At 43.8% G+C, this 17,930-nt stretch overlaps 1 protein-coding gene across 1 annotated transcript in view; it reads right to left on the bottom strand.

Moving 5' to 3' along the window:
* LOC147101112 (acid-sensing ion channel 2-like) overlaps positions 1-17,346 on the bottom strand; it is a 511,141-nt gene extending 493,795 nt beyond the window's left edge. Inside the window, exons 1-2 of the mRNA XM_085966299.1 lie at positions 16,701-17,346; positions 14,979-15,819 (exon numbers count right to left, since the gene is read on the bottom strand). Coding sequence (XP_085822425.1) covers positions 14,979-15,668 — 690 coding nt within the window. The 5' untranslated portion in view covers positions 15,669-15,819; positions 16,701-17,346. The remainder of the gene's footprint in view (positions 1-14,978; positions 15,820-16,700) is intronic.
* Positions 17,347-17,930: the final 584 nt, after the last annotated feature.

The following is a 17,930-nucleotide window of genomic DNA, read 5'->3' as shown; positions in this document are numbered from 1 at the left end:
AATTCAAGACCTCATCAAACCTCTTTCTTTTGTAAAAATGAGATGGTTGCTGCATTGGAGAATGCAATGGCCATCCGTCATCTCTTCCGCGGTGGTGCGAGACTCTCCGCATACCCACCGATTGAAGCCTGCATGAAGAAACAAAGGTAAGTTTTTCTAACACTTTGAACTTACCTCAGATACTCGCCTCTCCACACTTGCACCCATCACTCACCTCCACAGCACACAATTGGACCCCGCAGACCCACTACTCGCCTTGGTGACCCTGGCGGGTTTCAGAGCCTTCGAGAAGCCCGCACTTGAGGGTAAAATGGGGATAATCCTATTTTCTGCCTGTTAACAGGCAGTTAAGTGGCTGTAATCCCTTCCCGCCTCCAAGGAGATGGGACCTGGCATGGGACAGCTACCCGTCTCCTGGCAAGATGGCACAGAGGCGGGTTGGGCACCCACCCCCAAATTCTGCCATTTTCCTGGCAGTCCTGCCTCCAAACCCGCCTCCCCAGGGCTGGCAAAATCCAGCCCTAAGCATCAAATCAAAAACTGTCATTTTAACAAATGATATATACCATCCCTATGTAACTGCCCGTTGAGTATATGTCAAAAATGTAAATATTATACTCGGACCTTTGACATATACAAAGGGAAAATTGGAATAGTTCATTTTAAAATTCATGGATGTTTAGATTAAAAGGAGTTAAAACAGTTTCCAAAAATCAAGGTTTAGGGTATCATAGAGTGACGCTCTTAATTCCCATCATGACACTCTTACAGGATCTATGGCATCTGACAAGGCGTTTCACTCCATTTGTTACGTGATGTTTGCAATCAGTTATTGCTTTGAGTAATAACTTATTTCAATAAAACACTTTACAGTTCACGATGTTAAAGGCCACTAAGTCTGCTCACCCATGGACAATAAAGCATCTTAACATTTAATTAATTTTGACCCTCTGTTGTGATGTAACAAGAGAGTGAATTAGTTGTTTATTAGTCAGTGCCAAGACTTGGTAAATCAAGTAAAATGCCAACATACTTGTAAGATTCTATGAATGCTTCCTTACATTCCACATTGAATGAAAGGGAGATTTACCAAGATTCATGCAAATTGGGTAACCTGAGGAGTTCATTTTTTGCATAATCCTTCAGAACAATCAGGCTCTTTATGATTACTTTTTTCAGGATTAGATGTTTATAATTACCTTTGTTATGTTTCATCTAATTTTGCATGTTAATTTTTTTTCCCAATTATCAGATCAAAATCAAAATTGGGTTCAAATATATTTCACTCATAGATGTAATGGGCCTTTGTGGTTAGTGGTGAAGGAGCAGCACTCGTCGTTCATCACATTGACAGCTACCCACAGACTTTTCGCGGGCTTTTATGGGGCAACTTGCTGTCATCGGACATCTGACAGGGGACCTGTGGCATGTGTGAGCAGGCCAAGCAACAGTGTGGCTCTTCAACCAATCAGATTGAAGAATCCTCACTGAGCCATGCAGAGTCTAAACCAGGAAGTATAAATTAGATTCAATTCATTGTAAAATCATGTACAGATAGTGACATTAAGAGAAGGAAAGAAGATGGGATTAAGAGAGAAAGATAAAAGAAATAGAAAGAAAAATGTTCCACAGGAAACTCTTTTTTATCAGACACTGACGGGACCGGCGTGGTGCCGGTTTATCAAAAAGTCCGGATTACAGAGAGGTATAGTAAAAGGTACAAGAGCCCCATACACAGCAACAGATCCAGGCGTCCCTGTTGCTTAGTAACAGGTGCAGGAACCCCGGCCACAAGATCCAGGCATCCCTGTTGCTTAGCAACAGGTGTAGGAACCCCGGTTACACAGCCACAGATCCAGGAACGGTCACTAATATGAAGTAAAACTTACTGAACCTACTCCTGAATTTTGCCGGTTAACAGAGATTTCCAGTTATTTAGGCGCCGGTAAATTGAGAGTTTCCTGTATATTTAAATCTCCAACATTAATTAAATTCTAGAGGAATGAGACTCCATACTTGTAAAATTAAATTTTCAGTGCCAGAGAGGTTGTTTGGCAGTAATTATGACTTATCATGCCATTAAAAATTCACTTACACCCAAGTGCACCAGCCCTAAATTTTTCTGTATTGTTTAGTGGGCAACTAGTGGGTGAGTACCGCAACTTCACATCCTTACATGGATTTCAATGCCGAGTCTATCGGCGAAGTGCTGGTATAGCGCAGCCTGTGGAGGAACAGGGTAACTCAGACAGCAACTTCCAGATTTCCGCGTTTAACCGGGGACTCCATAAGTTGCTGTCTGATTTACTCCATAATAACGGTGAGTGCTGTTCGCTGATAGAGGCAGTACAAAACAGGGAACCGAAAATCACGGGACAGAAAGTAAATTAAATTGGGTGTCCTTTATTTGATGTAAAAGCAGCCCCCCCTCCCAGTCCATTTGTTGTTGGCACCTCCTGGTCATTGAAATTGCACCTGGTCCATCCCTTGTACACCTGCCAATCCTTTTAAACAAAGTACATCCTGAAAGTTAATTAGTACAAAGCTTCCTTGGTTGTTTAATCATTTCATGTGTAATTAATTTGTTTGTAGCTCAAAAACTTCAACATTTGCCAGAAATCAAAGCCATTCCTATGACTGATTGGGTAATTTTTATGTAGAATGCAACTTACCCCATTGTATTTCAAAGGGCCATTAATTTGATCAGCGCCTGGAAGCTTTTGCATTTTGACTGATTTATGTATCAAACCACTGGAGCTACATCTCACAGACAGTCTAACTCAAATCTCTATTTTGCTGTTTTGTAAGGCTGGTTTCCATCATAATTCCATTTATTTCAAAACATCATAAAATAACATTTAGAAAGGTTTCCTGTTTGACACAGAATGAAAGCTCCACTTTCAGCACAACTCGCAAAATAGTAAAAAGGTAAAACAATAAGCAGTGAAATAGTGGAACTTTCTCCATCTCATTTGAAATGAGTCATTGCTCAAAAATGAACGAAATCATGATGTTTCCTTAGACATTCTAGCCCCCTTTTTTTAACCTATAAAGGTTTTCATCTGATACTGGATACTGTCAAGGCCAAAATAGCAATAAACATAAGCTAACACGTCAGGGCAGCTTTCCCTGCAAACACGGATTTATTTGAAGAGCCTTGCCTGCAGGGGTGGATTCATGAAGGCATTCAGCAAATTCATGTTAGAGTCATTAAAATGATCAAAAATCAGCAAGAAGCCTTCAAAGTTTTGCCCTTTTTATATGTAAGTCAATGACTTGATGCGTACCAGAGCAATGATTCATCTAGTTCAAAATTGTATACCATTACCGTTTATCATGTCTGATGGTCAAAAAAATCCTTACCTAAGAAAGGATATACTTGCCATCGAGGGAGTGCAGCGAAGGTTCACCAGACTGATTCCTGGGATGGCAGGACTGTCGTATGAGGATAGATTGGGTCGACTAGGCCTGTATTCACTAGAGTTTAGAACAATGAGAGGGGATCTCATTGAAACGTATAAAATTCTGACAGGGCTAGACAGACTCGATGCAGGGAGGATTTTTCCCCTGGCTGGGAGGTCTAGAACGAGGGGTCACAGTCTCAGGATATGGGGTAGGACATTTAGGACTGAGATGAGATGAAATGTCTTCACTCAGAGGGTGGTGAACCTGTGGAATTCTCTACCACAGAAGGCTGTGGAGGCCAAGTCACTGAATATATTTAAGAAGGAGATAGATAGATTTCTAGACACAAAAGGCATCAAGGGGTATGGGGAGAGAGCGGGAATATGGTATTGAGATAGAGGATCAGTCATGATCATATTGAATGGCGGAGCAGGCTCGAAGGGCCGACTCCTGCTCCTATTTTTCTATGTTTCTATCTCTCAAGCTGACTTCCAAGTTACATTGCTTGCTGAATGGTAGCACACCCACAATGAGAAAATTATTTTCCAGCTTACTTTCAATTACCATTATGGTGCCATTCCTAACGATATTAAGTGATTTGTGGATATAAATGTTCCCAGATTCCAATGTTTTCATTGTTTCCACAAATATGTTCCTCTTTGCTTCAGTGTCACTATTGTTAAATTGTGCTTCACAGTTTTCTTCTTTACTTCTGTTGAGGGCGAGTATACAAATGTTATTTATCTCAATAATGAAATACCATCAATTCTGTGTAGCAGTTGGGATGATAGTTGAATTAATTTCCATTCGATAGAAAAATGCAATGTATCTTCACTTCAGTCACGTACACACTTAGTCATCAGAGTGAATGAAAAACCTAATTTGTGAACACATCACATGACTTCAGAGTTGGCCTATGAATGACCATCAAATAAATCTCATGACTCATGGATTTGAAAAGGATTAACCTCTGACTTAGTCTTCTGTAAATCATCGTACAATATAGCACACAAAATCATCACAAAAGGCAGACATTATCTAGCAGCTTCTGGATCAGGGAAGGGTTCCAAGACTCAACAACCTCTAGGTCAGCCATGATGGTCCATCTGACCCTTCCAGCCGTTTTGTCAACAGATATTGAGAGTCCAACAATTGCTGTGTCCCTCTACATAGTGAGAGTTTCATCAATTGTCACAGAAAGCTGCATACCCCTTAAATCTTGGATACATCAGCCTGATGTTTCAGGCAGATAGTTATCATTCACTTGGGTGGATTTCAGTGATACCTTGACATCAGGAGCCCTTTCCCAGAAAAGGTCACAAATGGAACCATCAATCTGATTTAGACTGTACCAACAACTTTATTGTCTTCACCTTTTAATGAATATCTCAACAGATACCACCACACATTTACTTAATGATGAATTGTTAAGTCGGTCATGCATTTGTGATTTCAAGTGTTCATATGGCAACACTCCTATATTCAAACTTTCTCACCTCTCATATCCTCAATGAGCTTTGGGACTTTGAAGGTGTGTGTGTGTGTGTGTGTGTGTGTGTGTGTGTGTGTGTGTGTGTACAGGAAACTTTCTGGTATCCGGCACGGACGGGACCGACGTGTTGCCGGTTCATCAACAATTCCGGATAACCGAACGCTATAGTAAAAGATACAGAGCTCAGAGCTCCGTATAAAGCAACAAACCCTGGCTTCAAAACAATCGGCACAAGTTGCAAGCATCTCTGTAGCTTAGCAACAGCTTCAGCTACACCCTTGCACAGCAACAAATGGAGTAAAAAAGGTAACTAAAAGTTTAAAAAAAGTTACCTGAACCGACTCCTGAATTTTGGCAGTGGATAGAGCATTCCGGTTATTTAGGGGCCGGTTAATCAAAAGTTTCCTGTATATAGGGTCTTCTGGTCTCCTGCGAGGGTTACGTCAGAAGCCTAGGAAAACCTTGTAACATTTCAGGTCCTATATCATTAATCATCATGAAAAGACAGTGTGTAAAAGGTGCGATCACATGCAGCTTCTGATGCAACATAGGGAAGCACTGGACCAGAAAAGACTGCAGATTATACTCAACTGAACCAAAGAATCTCCTTGGACTTTCTGTCGCTCAGTCATCGTAACTTCACCAGCAATGTGGCGGAAACCCCGTTAACGCACGCAAATGAGGTTTCAGCTGCACCTCCGAAGATGTTACAGCGATACAGTGGCAGAAAGTGCAGGGAAATTCAAAGCCAATTTCTCTTATGCTGACAAGGTATTCATTTTTAATCAAGATTCAGTCCAAAGCACATTCACTTATATTGTGAAAGACTCTTGAACTTGGAACCTGTCTATGATGCAAATATAAGAACGGAGTTCAAAACCAACCACTGAACAATACTTTTGAAATCATTTTGTTCCAATGACTTGATTGTAATGGGCTCAAAATGATTACCTCTTCTATTTATCTGAATATATGCAAATAAAATTGTACAGCATTCAAATATAATTCTTCAAGCACACAGAAACCTCTTTGCAGCTTTGTTTAATGTTTTTATCCCATTATTCATTTTTTCCCCTCCTATTCCAGTGTCTTCATAAATGCCACCCAAAGAGATAGAGGGCTGGTGACAAGAAAACACCTTCTCATTTTCCCTCTGTTCCTCCCTGTGGGAAGGTTATTGGCCTCACTCAGACTCTCCCCTTGGTGAGGCTGCTGAAATTAGGATTGGTGGGGCTGGGGGCGGGGGGGGGGGGTCAAATTTTTGTACCATCAATTTGTGGTACTGCTCAATTTCACTCCAGGGCACTTTGCCACCATGTTACAACACAGATGTGCTTTTAACCAAAAATTCCGTGGGAGTTGTGGCCCTGTGCACCAGAACTCCCCTAGCCAAGATGTCCTAGAACAGCTATGGTGCTCTCATCTATTTGACCAATACACCAATAATCTGGTCACTAACACTTAGCTTGGGTTCCACCCGAACAACACAGCTCCAACCCTCATTGCAGCCATGATGTAGACACGGGCACAAGAGCTGAATACTAGAGGAGAGCGGAGAATAGCAACCCTGGACATCATGGCAGCATTCAACAGATTATGGCATCAAGGAACCCTAGCAAAACTGGTTAATGGTAGTCAAAGGAACAACACTCTACTGGCTGGAGTCATGTCTGATGCAAAGAAAGATGATTTGTGGTTGTCGGAGGCCAGTCACCACAGTCCCAGGATATCATTGCAGGAGTTTCTCAGCAAAGTGTTCTTGGGCCTGCCTTTTTCAGCTGCTTCATCAATGACCTCCCCTCAATCATAAGGTTAGGAATGGGACTATTTGCTGATGATTCTACAGTATTCAGCTCCATTTACAACTCCTTCAATAATGAAGCCCATGCCAGACTACAGCAGGACCTGAACTACACCAAGGCTTGGGCTGACAAGCGGCAGGTAACATTCCTGCTAGCTGCCAGACAAAGCTCAGCCAGCTCCGCTTAAACTTCAGCGGCACCACCATCACTGAGTGCCCCACCATCAGTATTGCAGGATCACCACTGACTAGAAGCTGACTGGACCAGCCGTATCAACACTGTGGCTACAGCAGCAGAGCAGAGGTTGGGTATTCTGAGACGAGTGACTCACCTCCTGACCCCCTCAATGCCTATCCACCATTTACAAGGCTCAAGTTAGGATATTCACCTGGATGACTGCAGCTGCAACAACATTCAAACAGCTCAAAACCATCCAGGACAGAGCAGTTCTTCTGCCAGTGGACTCAATATCTGCCACCGGCGCACTGTGGCTTCAGTACGTACAATCTACAGAATGCACAGCAGCAACTCACTGTCATTACTTTGACAGCACCTCCCTCCCCTGCAACTCTACCAATGTGAAGCACGAGAGCAGTAATGTTGTGGGAACACCATCACCTCCAAGTTCCCCTCCAAATCACACGTCATTCATGACTTAGTCATAATATTGCCATTCCTTCATTGTTGCTTGGTCAATACCATGGAATTCCCTACTTAACACTATTGTGGGAACACTAGTGTGGGTGCACCGTCAGCACAAGGGCTTAAGTAGTTGATGGAGAAGACCCATTATCATCTTTCAGGACATCTAAGGATGAGCAAGAAATGTAGTCTTGCCAGTGTCATAGAAACATAGAAGATAGGAGCAGGAGTAGGCCATTCGGCCCCTCGAGCCTGCTCCGCCATTCAATGAGATCATGGCTGATCATCCAAATTCAGTACCCTGTCCCTGCCTTCTCCCCATATCCCTTGATCCCTTTAGCCTTAAGAAATATATCCAAATCCTTCTTGAATATATTTAATGAACTGGCCTCCACCGCCCTCTGTGGCAGAGAATTCCACAGGTTCACCACTCTCTGGGTGAAGAAATTCCTGCTCATCTCAGTCCTAAATGGCTTACCCCTTATCCTTAGACGATGATCCCTGGTTCTGGACTCCCCGGCCATCGGAAACATCCTTCCTGCATTTAGTCTGTCCAGGCCTGACAGAATGTTATAGGTTTCGCTGAGATCCCCTCTCAATCTTCTAAACTCCAGTGAGCATAAGCCCAGTCGACACAATCTCTCCTCATACGTCATTCCTGCCATCCCAGGTATCAGCCTGGTGAATCTTCGCTGCACTCCTTCCATGGCAACAACGTCCTTCCTTAGATAAGGCGACCAAAACTGCACACAATACTCAAGGTGCGGTCTCAACAAGACCCTGTACAATTGCAGCAAGACATCCTTGTTCCTGTACTCGAACCCTCTTGCTATGAAGGCCAACATACCATTTGCCTTCTTAACCGCCTGCTGCACCTGCATGCTTACCTTCAGCGACTGGTGCACAAGAATACCCAGGTCTCTTTGCACTTCCCCCTTCTCCCAATCTATTGCCATTCAAATAATAATCTGCCTTCCTGTTTTTGCCACCAAAGTGGATAACCTCACATTTATCCACATTATAGTGCATTTGCCATGTTTCTGCCCAATCACCCAACCTGTCCAAATCGTACTGGAGTTTCACGACATCCTCCTCACAGCATACCCTCCCACTCAGCTTTGTGTCATCTGCAAATTTGGAGATATTACATCCAATTCCCTCGTCCAGGTCATTAATATATATTGTGAACAGCTGGGGTCCTAGGTCCGATCCTTGCGGTACCCCACTAGTCACTGCCTGCCACTCAGAAAATGACCCGTTTATTCCAACTCTTTGCTTTCTATCCGCCAACCAGTTCTCTATCCAAGTCAACACCTTGCTCCCAATCCCATGTGCCATAATTTTGCACGCTAATCTCTTATGCGGGACCTTATCAAAAGCCTTCTGAAAGTCCAAATACACCACATCCACTGGTTCTCACTTATCTATTTTACCAGTTACATCCTCAAAAAATTCCAGTAGATTAGTCAAGCACAATTTACCTTTTGTAAATCCATGTTGACTTAGTCTGATCCTGTCACTGCTTTCCAAGTGCTCTGCTATTACATCTTTTATAATGGACTCTAGCATTTTCCCCACTACCGATGTCAGGCTTACCGGTCTATAATTCCCCGCTTTTTCTCTACCACCTTTTTTGAATAGTGGGGTAACATTAGCTACCCTCCAATCCATGGGTACTGTTCCAGAGTCTACTGAGTTCTGGAAGATGACCAGCAATGCATCTACTATTTCTAGGGCCACGTCCTTAAGTATCCTAGGATGTAGATTATCAGGCCCTGGGGATTTATCGGCCTTCAGTCCCATCAATTTTCCTAACACCATTTCCCTACAAATACTGATTTCTTTCAGTTCCACCCTTTCATCAGACCCTATGTTCCCCGGCATCTCTGGGAGGTTATTTGTGTCCTCCTTTGTGAAGACAGAACCAAAATATGTATTCAGTTGGTCTGCCATTTCTTTGTTCCCCATTATAAATTCCCCTGATTCTGACTGCAAGGGACCTACGCTTGACTTCACCAATCTTTTTCTCTTCACATATCTATAAAAGCTTTTACAGTCAGTTTTTATGTTCCCTGCAAGCTTACTCTCATATTCTATTTTCCCCTTCTTAATTAATCCCTTTGTCCTCCTTTGTTGAATCCTAAACTGCTCCCAATCCTCAGGATTATTGCTTTTTCTGGCCAATTTATATGTCCTCTACTTGGATCTTATGCTATCCCTAATTTCCCTTGTTAGCCATGGTTGAGTCACCTTTTTTGTTTTATTTTTATGCCAAACTGGGATGAACACATTTTTAGTTCATCCATTCGGTCTTTGAATGCTTGCCATTGCCTATCCACCGTCAACCCTTTGCGTGACATTCCCCAATCAATCCTACCCAACTTGCGCCTCAGACCATCGTAGTTTCCTTTATTTAAATTGAGGACCCTAGTCTCTGAGTCAACTACTTCATTCTCCATCTTAATGAAGAATTCGATCATATTATGATCGCTCTGACCCAAGGGGCCTCGTACAACAAGATTGCTAATTAATCCTTTCTCGTTACATAATACCCAGTCTAAGATGGCCTGATCTCTGGTTGGTTCCTCGACATATTGGTCCAGGAAACCATCCCGTAAACACTCCAGGAATTCCTCCTCCACAGTATTGTTACTCATTTGGTTAGCCCAATCTATATGTAGATTAAAGTCACCCATGATGACTGCTGTGCCCTTATTGCATGTGTAACCCCTTCACGGTTCTCTAGATATATGAGATGTGGTCTCTGTTGTAGACAGTATTCTATAGTCCAGTAAGGAGATCACTCATGCTTCTTTAATTTCCCTTTTAATGCCATCCCCAACCTCTGCATTAATGTTTGGAGGTCTATATACCACTCCCACTAACGTTTTCTGCCCCTTAGTATTTCTCAATTCTACCCATACAGATTCCACATCATCAGAGCTAATATCCTTCCTTACAATTGTGTTAATCCCTTCTTTAACCAGTAATGCTACCCCACCTCCCTTTCCTTTTTGCCTATCTTTCCTGAATATCAAATACCCCTGGATGTTGAGTTCCCAGCCTTGGCCATCCTGGAGCCATGTTTCTGTAATCCCAACCAAATCATATTCATTTACCTCTATTTGCGCAGCCAATTCATCCACCTTATTACGAATGCTCCTCGCATTAAGACACAAAGCCTTCAGGCTTGTCTTTTTAACGCTCTTAGACCTATTAGAATTAATATTTACTGTGGCCACGTTTGATTTAAACCCTTGATTTCTCTGACTGCCACTTTTGTTTTTCTCCTTCCTATCTTTTGCTTTTATCCTTGTTTCCCTTTCCTCTGTCTCCCTGCTCAGGTTCCCAACCCCCTGCCATTTTAGTTTAAACCCTCCCCAACAGCACTAGCAAACACTCCCCCTAGGACATCGGTTCCAGCCCTTCCCAGGTGCAAACCGTCCAGTTTGAACTGGTCCCACCTCCCTCAGAACCAGTTCCAATATCCCAGGAACTTGAATCCCTCCCCCTTGCACCATTCCTCTAGCCACGTATTCATCTGAAATATCCTTCTATTTCTACTCTGACTAGCACGTGGCACTGGTAGCAATCCTGCGATTACTACCTTTGAGGTCCTATTTTTAAATTTACCTCCTAACTCCCTATATTCCGCTTTTAGGACCTCATCCCGCTTTTTACCTGTATCGTTGGTGCCTATATGCACCACAACAACTGGCTGTCCACCCTCCCCTTCCAAGATGTTCTGCAGCCGCTCTGAGACATCCTTGACCCTTGCACCAGGGAGGCAACACACCATCCTGGAGTCTCATTTGCGGCCGCAGAAACGCCTATCTATTCCCCTTACAATAGAATCCCCTATTACTATAGCTCTACCCCTCTTTTTCCTCCCATCCTGTGCAGCAGAACCACCCCTGGTGCCAGGAAGTTGGCTGCTGCTGCTTTCCTCTGATAAGCCATTCCCCCCAACAGTACTCAAAGTGGTGTATCTGTTTGAGCGGGGGATGTCCACAAGGGACCCCTGCACTACCTGCCTGTGCCTAGTACTCTGCCTGTTGGATACCCCTTCCCTTTCTGCCTGTCCAACCTCTACCTGCGGTGTGTCCAACTCTGTAAACGTGCTATTCACGATGTCCCGAGCATCGCGAACGCTCCAATATGCATCCAATCGCAGCTCCAGTGCCGCAATGCGGTCTGTCAGTAGCTACAGCTGGATGCACTTCCTGCACACGTAGTTGTCAGGGACACAGGAAGTGTCCCTGAGTTCCCACATATCGCAGGAGGAGCATACCACGGCACCGGGCAGTCCTGCCATGACTTACCCTTTAATTAATTGCAATGCATCACCCACATCCAGAGTACAAATACATATATTTAAAAAAATACAATTGATTTGCTGTGTTCTGAATTGTGTACTTCAATTTTGAGGAGAAATGTAATATGGAACACTGCTGCATTCCTTCACCTTATATTCTGGGTAAGAGTATATCATTGCAGACTGTTGCTTGTGTACGGGAGCTGTGAGATAGTTCAGTGTCGACTGTGGACAGTTCTAAGTTTTCAGAGTAGGTTATACCAGAAATTGCACATAGATCAAAATTCTTCAGTGGGGCAAAACCACTACTTTTTATATACGGTTTCAGAACAAGGATAATATAAATCTGAACATCTACATGATTACACTTTGGCCAATGGTCCATCTATTATGGAGTATATTATTTTTCCATCATTTTTTTTTTCTCATCACCTTTTTCTTTTTGACGGTGTCAGTTCGTGCTAGTGTATGGTTTCTGGGTAATTAAAGCTTCAGTAATTTGCCCAAGTTGACATTTTTCATTTGTTTTGGCTGGACACAGAGTGGTGATCAGCTATTTGAGCTGTGGAGACCATCACTGCCAAGTCTGCGCCTGTCATTACCGAAAGTCCACATATACACACTTCTAGTAGAAGCACCTTGAATAGCAATTATTGGCAATCCTATATGCTGTCAGACTATATAATAGAGTACATAGCCATGCCAATAGTAGCACAATAACTGCTAGCCAGTATGTGACTTTGTACACTATTATATAATGAACACTCATTCACAATTAATTGTCCATCTTGTTATATAATAGCTGTTAGATCAAATATTTGTGTTCACAATTATACAAGAGATTTGTGTCTAAGTGTGACAGCTTACTCTACATTTTTAAGACAATCTGTGTGTGACTATTTACTTTAACACATCTGTTACTTCCCGAAATGTGAGATGTTTTATGCGTGTTACTTTTGACTACTACAGAACAGATGCTAGTCTGTGACCAATTTTCATTATTAAACAATAGCTGCTTATGTGTCAGTGATCATTTCCTGCTTTGCAATGTCCATTGTTCTGCATATGGCCAAGTTACAGTCCGACTGTGACAACACACACTGCCCTGCCAATCCCAGTGTGGCCATGTGCGCTGTTCTACAACACTGCCAGCAGCAGCATGATCATTTACACAATTCCAGAATGCTGCTAGTTTAGTGTGTGACCATTTATACTGTTACCCAACACCAGTCCCAGTGTGTCCATTTATACTGTTACCCAACACCAGTCCCAGTGTGTCCATTTATACTGTTAGACACCAGTTGCAGTGTGACCATTTATACTGTTACCCAACCCCAGTCCCAGTGTGTCCATTTATACTGTTACACACCAGTCCTAGTGTTACCATTTACACTGTTACACACCAGTCCCAGTGTGACCATTTATACTGTTACACACCAGTCCTAGTGTTACCATTTACACTGTTACACACCAGTCCCAGTGTGACCATTTATACTGTTACACACTAGTCCTAGTGTGTCCATTTACACTGTTACACACCAGTCCCAGTGACCATTTATACTGTTACACATCAGTCCCAGTGTCCATTTATACTGTTACACACCAGTCCCAGTGTGTCCATTTACACTGTTACACACCAGTCCCAGTGTGTCCATTTACACTGTTACACACCAGTCCTAGTGTGACCATTTATACTGTTACACACCAGTTTCACTGTGTCCATTTATACTGTTACACACCAGTCCTAGTGTGTCCATTTACACTGTTACACACCAGTCCCAGTGTGACCATTTATACTGTTACACAATACAGTTCCACTGTAATCATTTGCGCTGTTGTACACCACCAACCCAGTGTAACCATTTATGGTGTTAGACAGCATCAATCCAATGTGACTATTTATGCTGTTCCACAAACTCATTTCTAGTATTTATCTTTCTCTTATTATTGCCAATATTTCATAGCATCACACATTTTACTACATCGAGAAACAGATAGTGAAGTTCCCTTTGCAGTATCCTAACAACGTGTCCTCACCTCAATCAGAAGAGCACCCTCTACTGCATCAGTGGGATATTTTCACTTGCTCTACCAGGCATCTCTATGGTTAGTTTTCTTTCCCCCTCAATGGGCCTGCTAAGATACTTTATGGAAACTAGGCTGCACAATAATACCATAGGAAAGTTAACACATCTGTATCAAGTTCCTTAATCTGCTATTTTAATGGCGACATAAAACCTTTGAAACATAGCAGAGTAACTGGAAACAAATGTGTTAACCATCCGTCCAATAATTACAGAGTGAAATCTCCATACTAATAATTTTTATGTTGGAAATAAAACCATATCTCTACTTTTATAGCTTCACAATGGCACCATGCAGCTAGCCTGACTTGTCAGCTATGTACACCTACTCCTTGTCCAACAGTGTGAGGTGTCAAGAGTAAATGTTAATATGGTATCAAGGAGCATTAGTATGCTCGTCGTGTGACCGGGATGTTACTGTGCCAGTTGTTTGTAATGAGCCGAAATGGCACCTGACACCACAAGCTGTGTCTACATAAAAAATATAATTTTTAAAATCCATATTCATTAACAGCACAACAAGAACATCACAACAATTTAGACCTGGTGCAGCCTCGGCTTTATCAGACGACATGGAAGTGTAGGAACAGTTTTACAGAGTGGGCTGTGTTTCATTTTTCTGCAGTGACCATGCCTCTTTAAGGACCTGGATCACTCCAAGCTGATAAAAAAAAATCACGTCAAGTAAATGTAGTTTTGTTTGGTATGTCCACCTTGATCCCAGGAATCGAGCAAATGATTAATTTACCATTGATTGCACGGCCTGGCAATTAAGCTTCCCAATAAGAAAGTGGAATGAACGAGTTCAGGAAATCCTCCCCAACAACTTCCAGTTACCTGGAGTGAGCTTCTTGGATCACAGAGAAGTTCTGATATATCTACACGACACTGTTATTGATTTAAAAAATCAGGTCCTTAGTCCCCTTAAAGATACATCCTACAATACTGTATTTTATAGAACCCTGCACACATGCAAAACAATACTCGTGTTGCCTCTGTATTTACTACTCTGTGACGTTTAGTACGGTAACAAGGCGTGTAATAACATCTCCAGTGATGGCTGGATTGTGGCAGGTCATCAGTTTATATAATTTCAATGATGTTTTCTAATTCATTCGGAAACTATAAAAATACACACATATCATACTTCAACACAAACTTCTTTGTTAGGTCAAAAGAGTAAAATCAAATTTACAAATAAAGTTTTTTTTTAAAGAAAAAGAAATGGCAAGACTCACTGAGGTAAAGTTCTGCGGGCCACACATATCCCCTCGGTATTTGCAAGAAAGCAGCATATCATCCAACTGATGGCCCAAGCGGTCCATGAAATTCAGGCTGATCCCTTCAAAACTCCGGGGCGGCAGAAAGAGGCGGAAATCGGAAAGTTTCTGAAACCACTGCTGCCGATCTTCTTTGACCAGCTCAATGACCAGGGGGCGAGCGGTGCGGTTCTCGGTGAGCAACCCCAGCCATTGCCCCGCGTAGTACAGGTCACTTTTGGTCAACTGGTAAAACCGGATAGGGTTGTTGTTGCATATGGTGAGAGCGGGGAAGTTCAGTTCCTTGGTCCACTCCATGTGAAACCTGGTGTGGGACGGGAATGAGAGCAGGTAGAGGAATCGGTTGGAGGACCAGGAGATCAGGAACCCCAACGAGGTGCAAAAGGCCAAGAACCAAACCACTCGGTGGTGCAGTGAATAGTGCTGTGAACAGATGTGTTTAATCCCGTGGATCTTTGCCTGCTTCACAAATGTGTGAGTTATTTCTTTAATGCTGTGAGGTCGGCCTTTCCCCTGTGCTGCGACCTTCTCTGGATTGGCCCGGGAGCCTCTGGCTTCTGGTGTACCCTCCAAGGCCATGACTCCCCAGTGGGTCACTCCGACAGCAGCAACTTCCTCAAGGCAAAACTGAAATCTGCTTCCCCACATTCAGTCAACCGGGCTGGAATGAGTGGCTACAGGATCAAAAATCGAAGTTCGGGCAGCTCTCACACAAAAAGGTGCCAACCGCCAGTGATTACTACAACTTTTTCCACTAACGGGTTTGGCAAGTCTTCATTATAGATCTTGCGAGCTCCATCTAGAAGAAAGAAATCCCTTTGTATTTCATCAACTTAACAAACGGTGCTGCATTGAGCGTGGGCGAGTCCTCTGCCAGGAATCCCCTGACTTACTACCCCTCAGTAGTCTGTCCTCATATACCACCCCCTCAGACACACACAACACACACATACATGGGCTGCTAGTCTGTCCTCATATACCACCCCCTCAGACACAACACACACACACATACATGGGCTGCTAGTCTGTCCTCATATACTACCCCTCAGACACAACACACACACACACATACATGGGCTGGTAGTCTGCCCTCATATACTACCCCCTCAGACACATATACATGGGCTGCTGGTCTGTCCTCATATACCACCCCCTCAGACACAGCACACACACACATACATGGGCTGCTAGTCTGTCCTCATATACTACCCCTCAGACACAACACACACACACACATACATGGGCTGGTAGTCTGTCCTCATATACCACCCCCTCAGACACATATACATGGGCTGCTGGTCTGTCCTCATATACCACCCCCTCAGACACAGCACACACACACATACATGGGCTGGTAGTCTGTCCTCATATACTACCCCCCTCACACACATACATGGGCTGCTAGTCTGTCCTCATATACCACCCCCTCAGACAGACACAGCACACACACACATACATGGGCTGGTAGTCTGTCCTCATATACTATCCCCCTCACACACATACATGGGCTGCTAGTCTGTCCTCATATACTACTCCCTCACACATAAAACACACACATACATGGGCTGGTAGTCTGTCCTCATATACTACTCCCTCACACACACACATGGGCTGATAGTCTGTCCTCATATACTACCTCTCACACACAGCACACACACACACAAATATACAGGTACTCACACGGACTCATGCTGCTGACTCCAGTGGCACAGAAACTGCCTGGTGTTCATCATTTGAAGAGGAATCCATGGTTTGGACTGCTTAAGATCCGCTCAGTATCCCATCACTCTGGCCTGTTGCACTTTGATAGATTTCCAGAAGTAATTAACCGCCTCGGTCCTCCACACTTTGGTTTCCCCTTCATACGCTGTGCCAGCTTGGAGTCTCCATCACTGGAACTTGCAGGCTGCTCAGAGTGCCAGTCTGCCGAGCTCGCTGCATTGGCTTCTCAATTCCTCAGCCCTGACGAGCCAGCGGCGGCCGGCCGGCCGGCTTCGCTCGTTTCCATGCCGACTGAAACTCTTTCCGCTGGCCTCTTCCCACCCCGAGGTGCTTGTGCCAGGAGGAGCCTCGCTCACTTTGAAGATCTCATTCTAATGAAGGACCCAGGTGTCAGCCAAATGTGTAACGGGGGAGGGCAGCAGCCAATTGTGAGAAAGGGCAGGGAGCGCACTCGCCAATAGGCTGGAAGTGAGTAATGATTAATTCATAGCCAGGCATTTCTTCAACAAAAAAAGCAGCGCTCTGGTCATGTTAACCTTTTCGGTGCTTAATGTCCGTGTGTGCTTTTACAGCAGGGAGGAGGGGAAACACACAAGTTTTATCAACACCTAGAATGATATTCAGTGAAATAATGAAGAGAATGCGAAGGTAAAGTGGCCCAGAGAGGCACAGCGCTGATCTTACTGCGCTGCGCGTCCTCTGCAGCCTCCAGCCAACCCACCCCGAGATCCCACCCAGCTCTGCATTTCCACCGAGACAGACCAAGGGCAGGGTGACAGCGGCCGACCCCTCCCGCTCCAGTTGGAACATTCTCCAAGTTGCATTTTTCTATCCTTGTGCTGAAAATCGCCCTGCAACGTTTTCCGAATGACTTTGTGTCTGTCTGTGTGTTTGTTTTTTGCGCTTCTCTGGCGAATTAAGATTGAGTTCGGGTCCCACTCCCCCAGTGCATCTCAAGCTTTCGGGAGCCTGACAGAAGCCAGCAGCCCCCCCTCGATCATTTTAAAACAAATCTGTAACTGGACAACAAAGCACCCAGCAATGAGAGCCGGGCGCTGGCCGGGACTAATTGCGAGGTCTTGTAGTATCACTTGTTTCTCTACATTGCGGCAGGTTAATGTGACAGTAATGAGCTTTCCTTCCCGACATCTCACCTTTAAGGCATAAAGGCTGTTTACTCTTGTAGGC

This window comes from Somniosus microcephalus, chromosome 24 (assembly GCF_052327205.1).
Source record: "Somniosus microcephalus isolate GS21.2 chromosome 24, FLI_Smic_1.0, whole genome shotgun sequence".
NCBI classification, from domain to species: Eukaryota; Metazoa; Chordata; class Chondrichthyes; order Squaliformes; family Somniosidae; genus Somniosus; species Somniosus microcephalus.
Note: the sequence above shows the minus strand (reverse complement) of the source record. Positions and strands in the feature narration are given on the sequence as shown.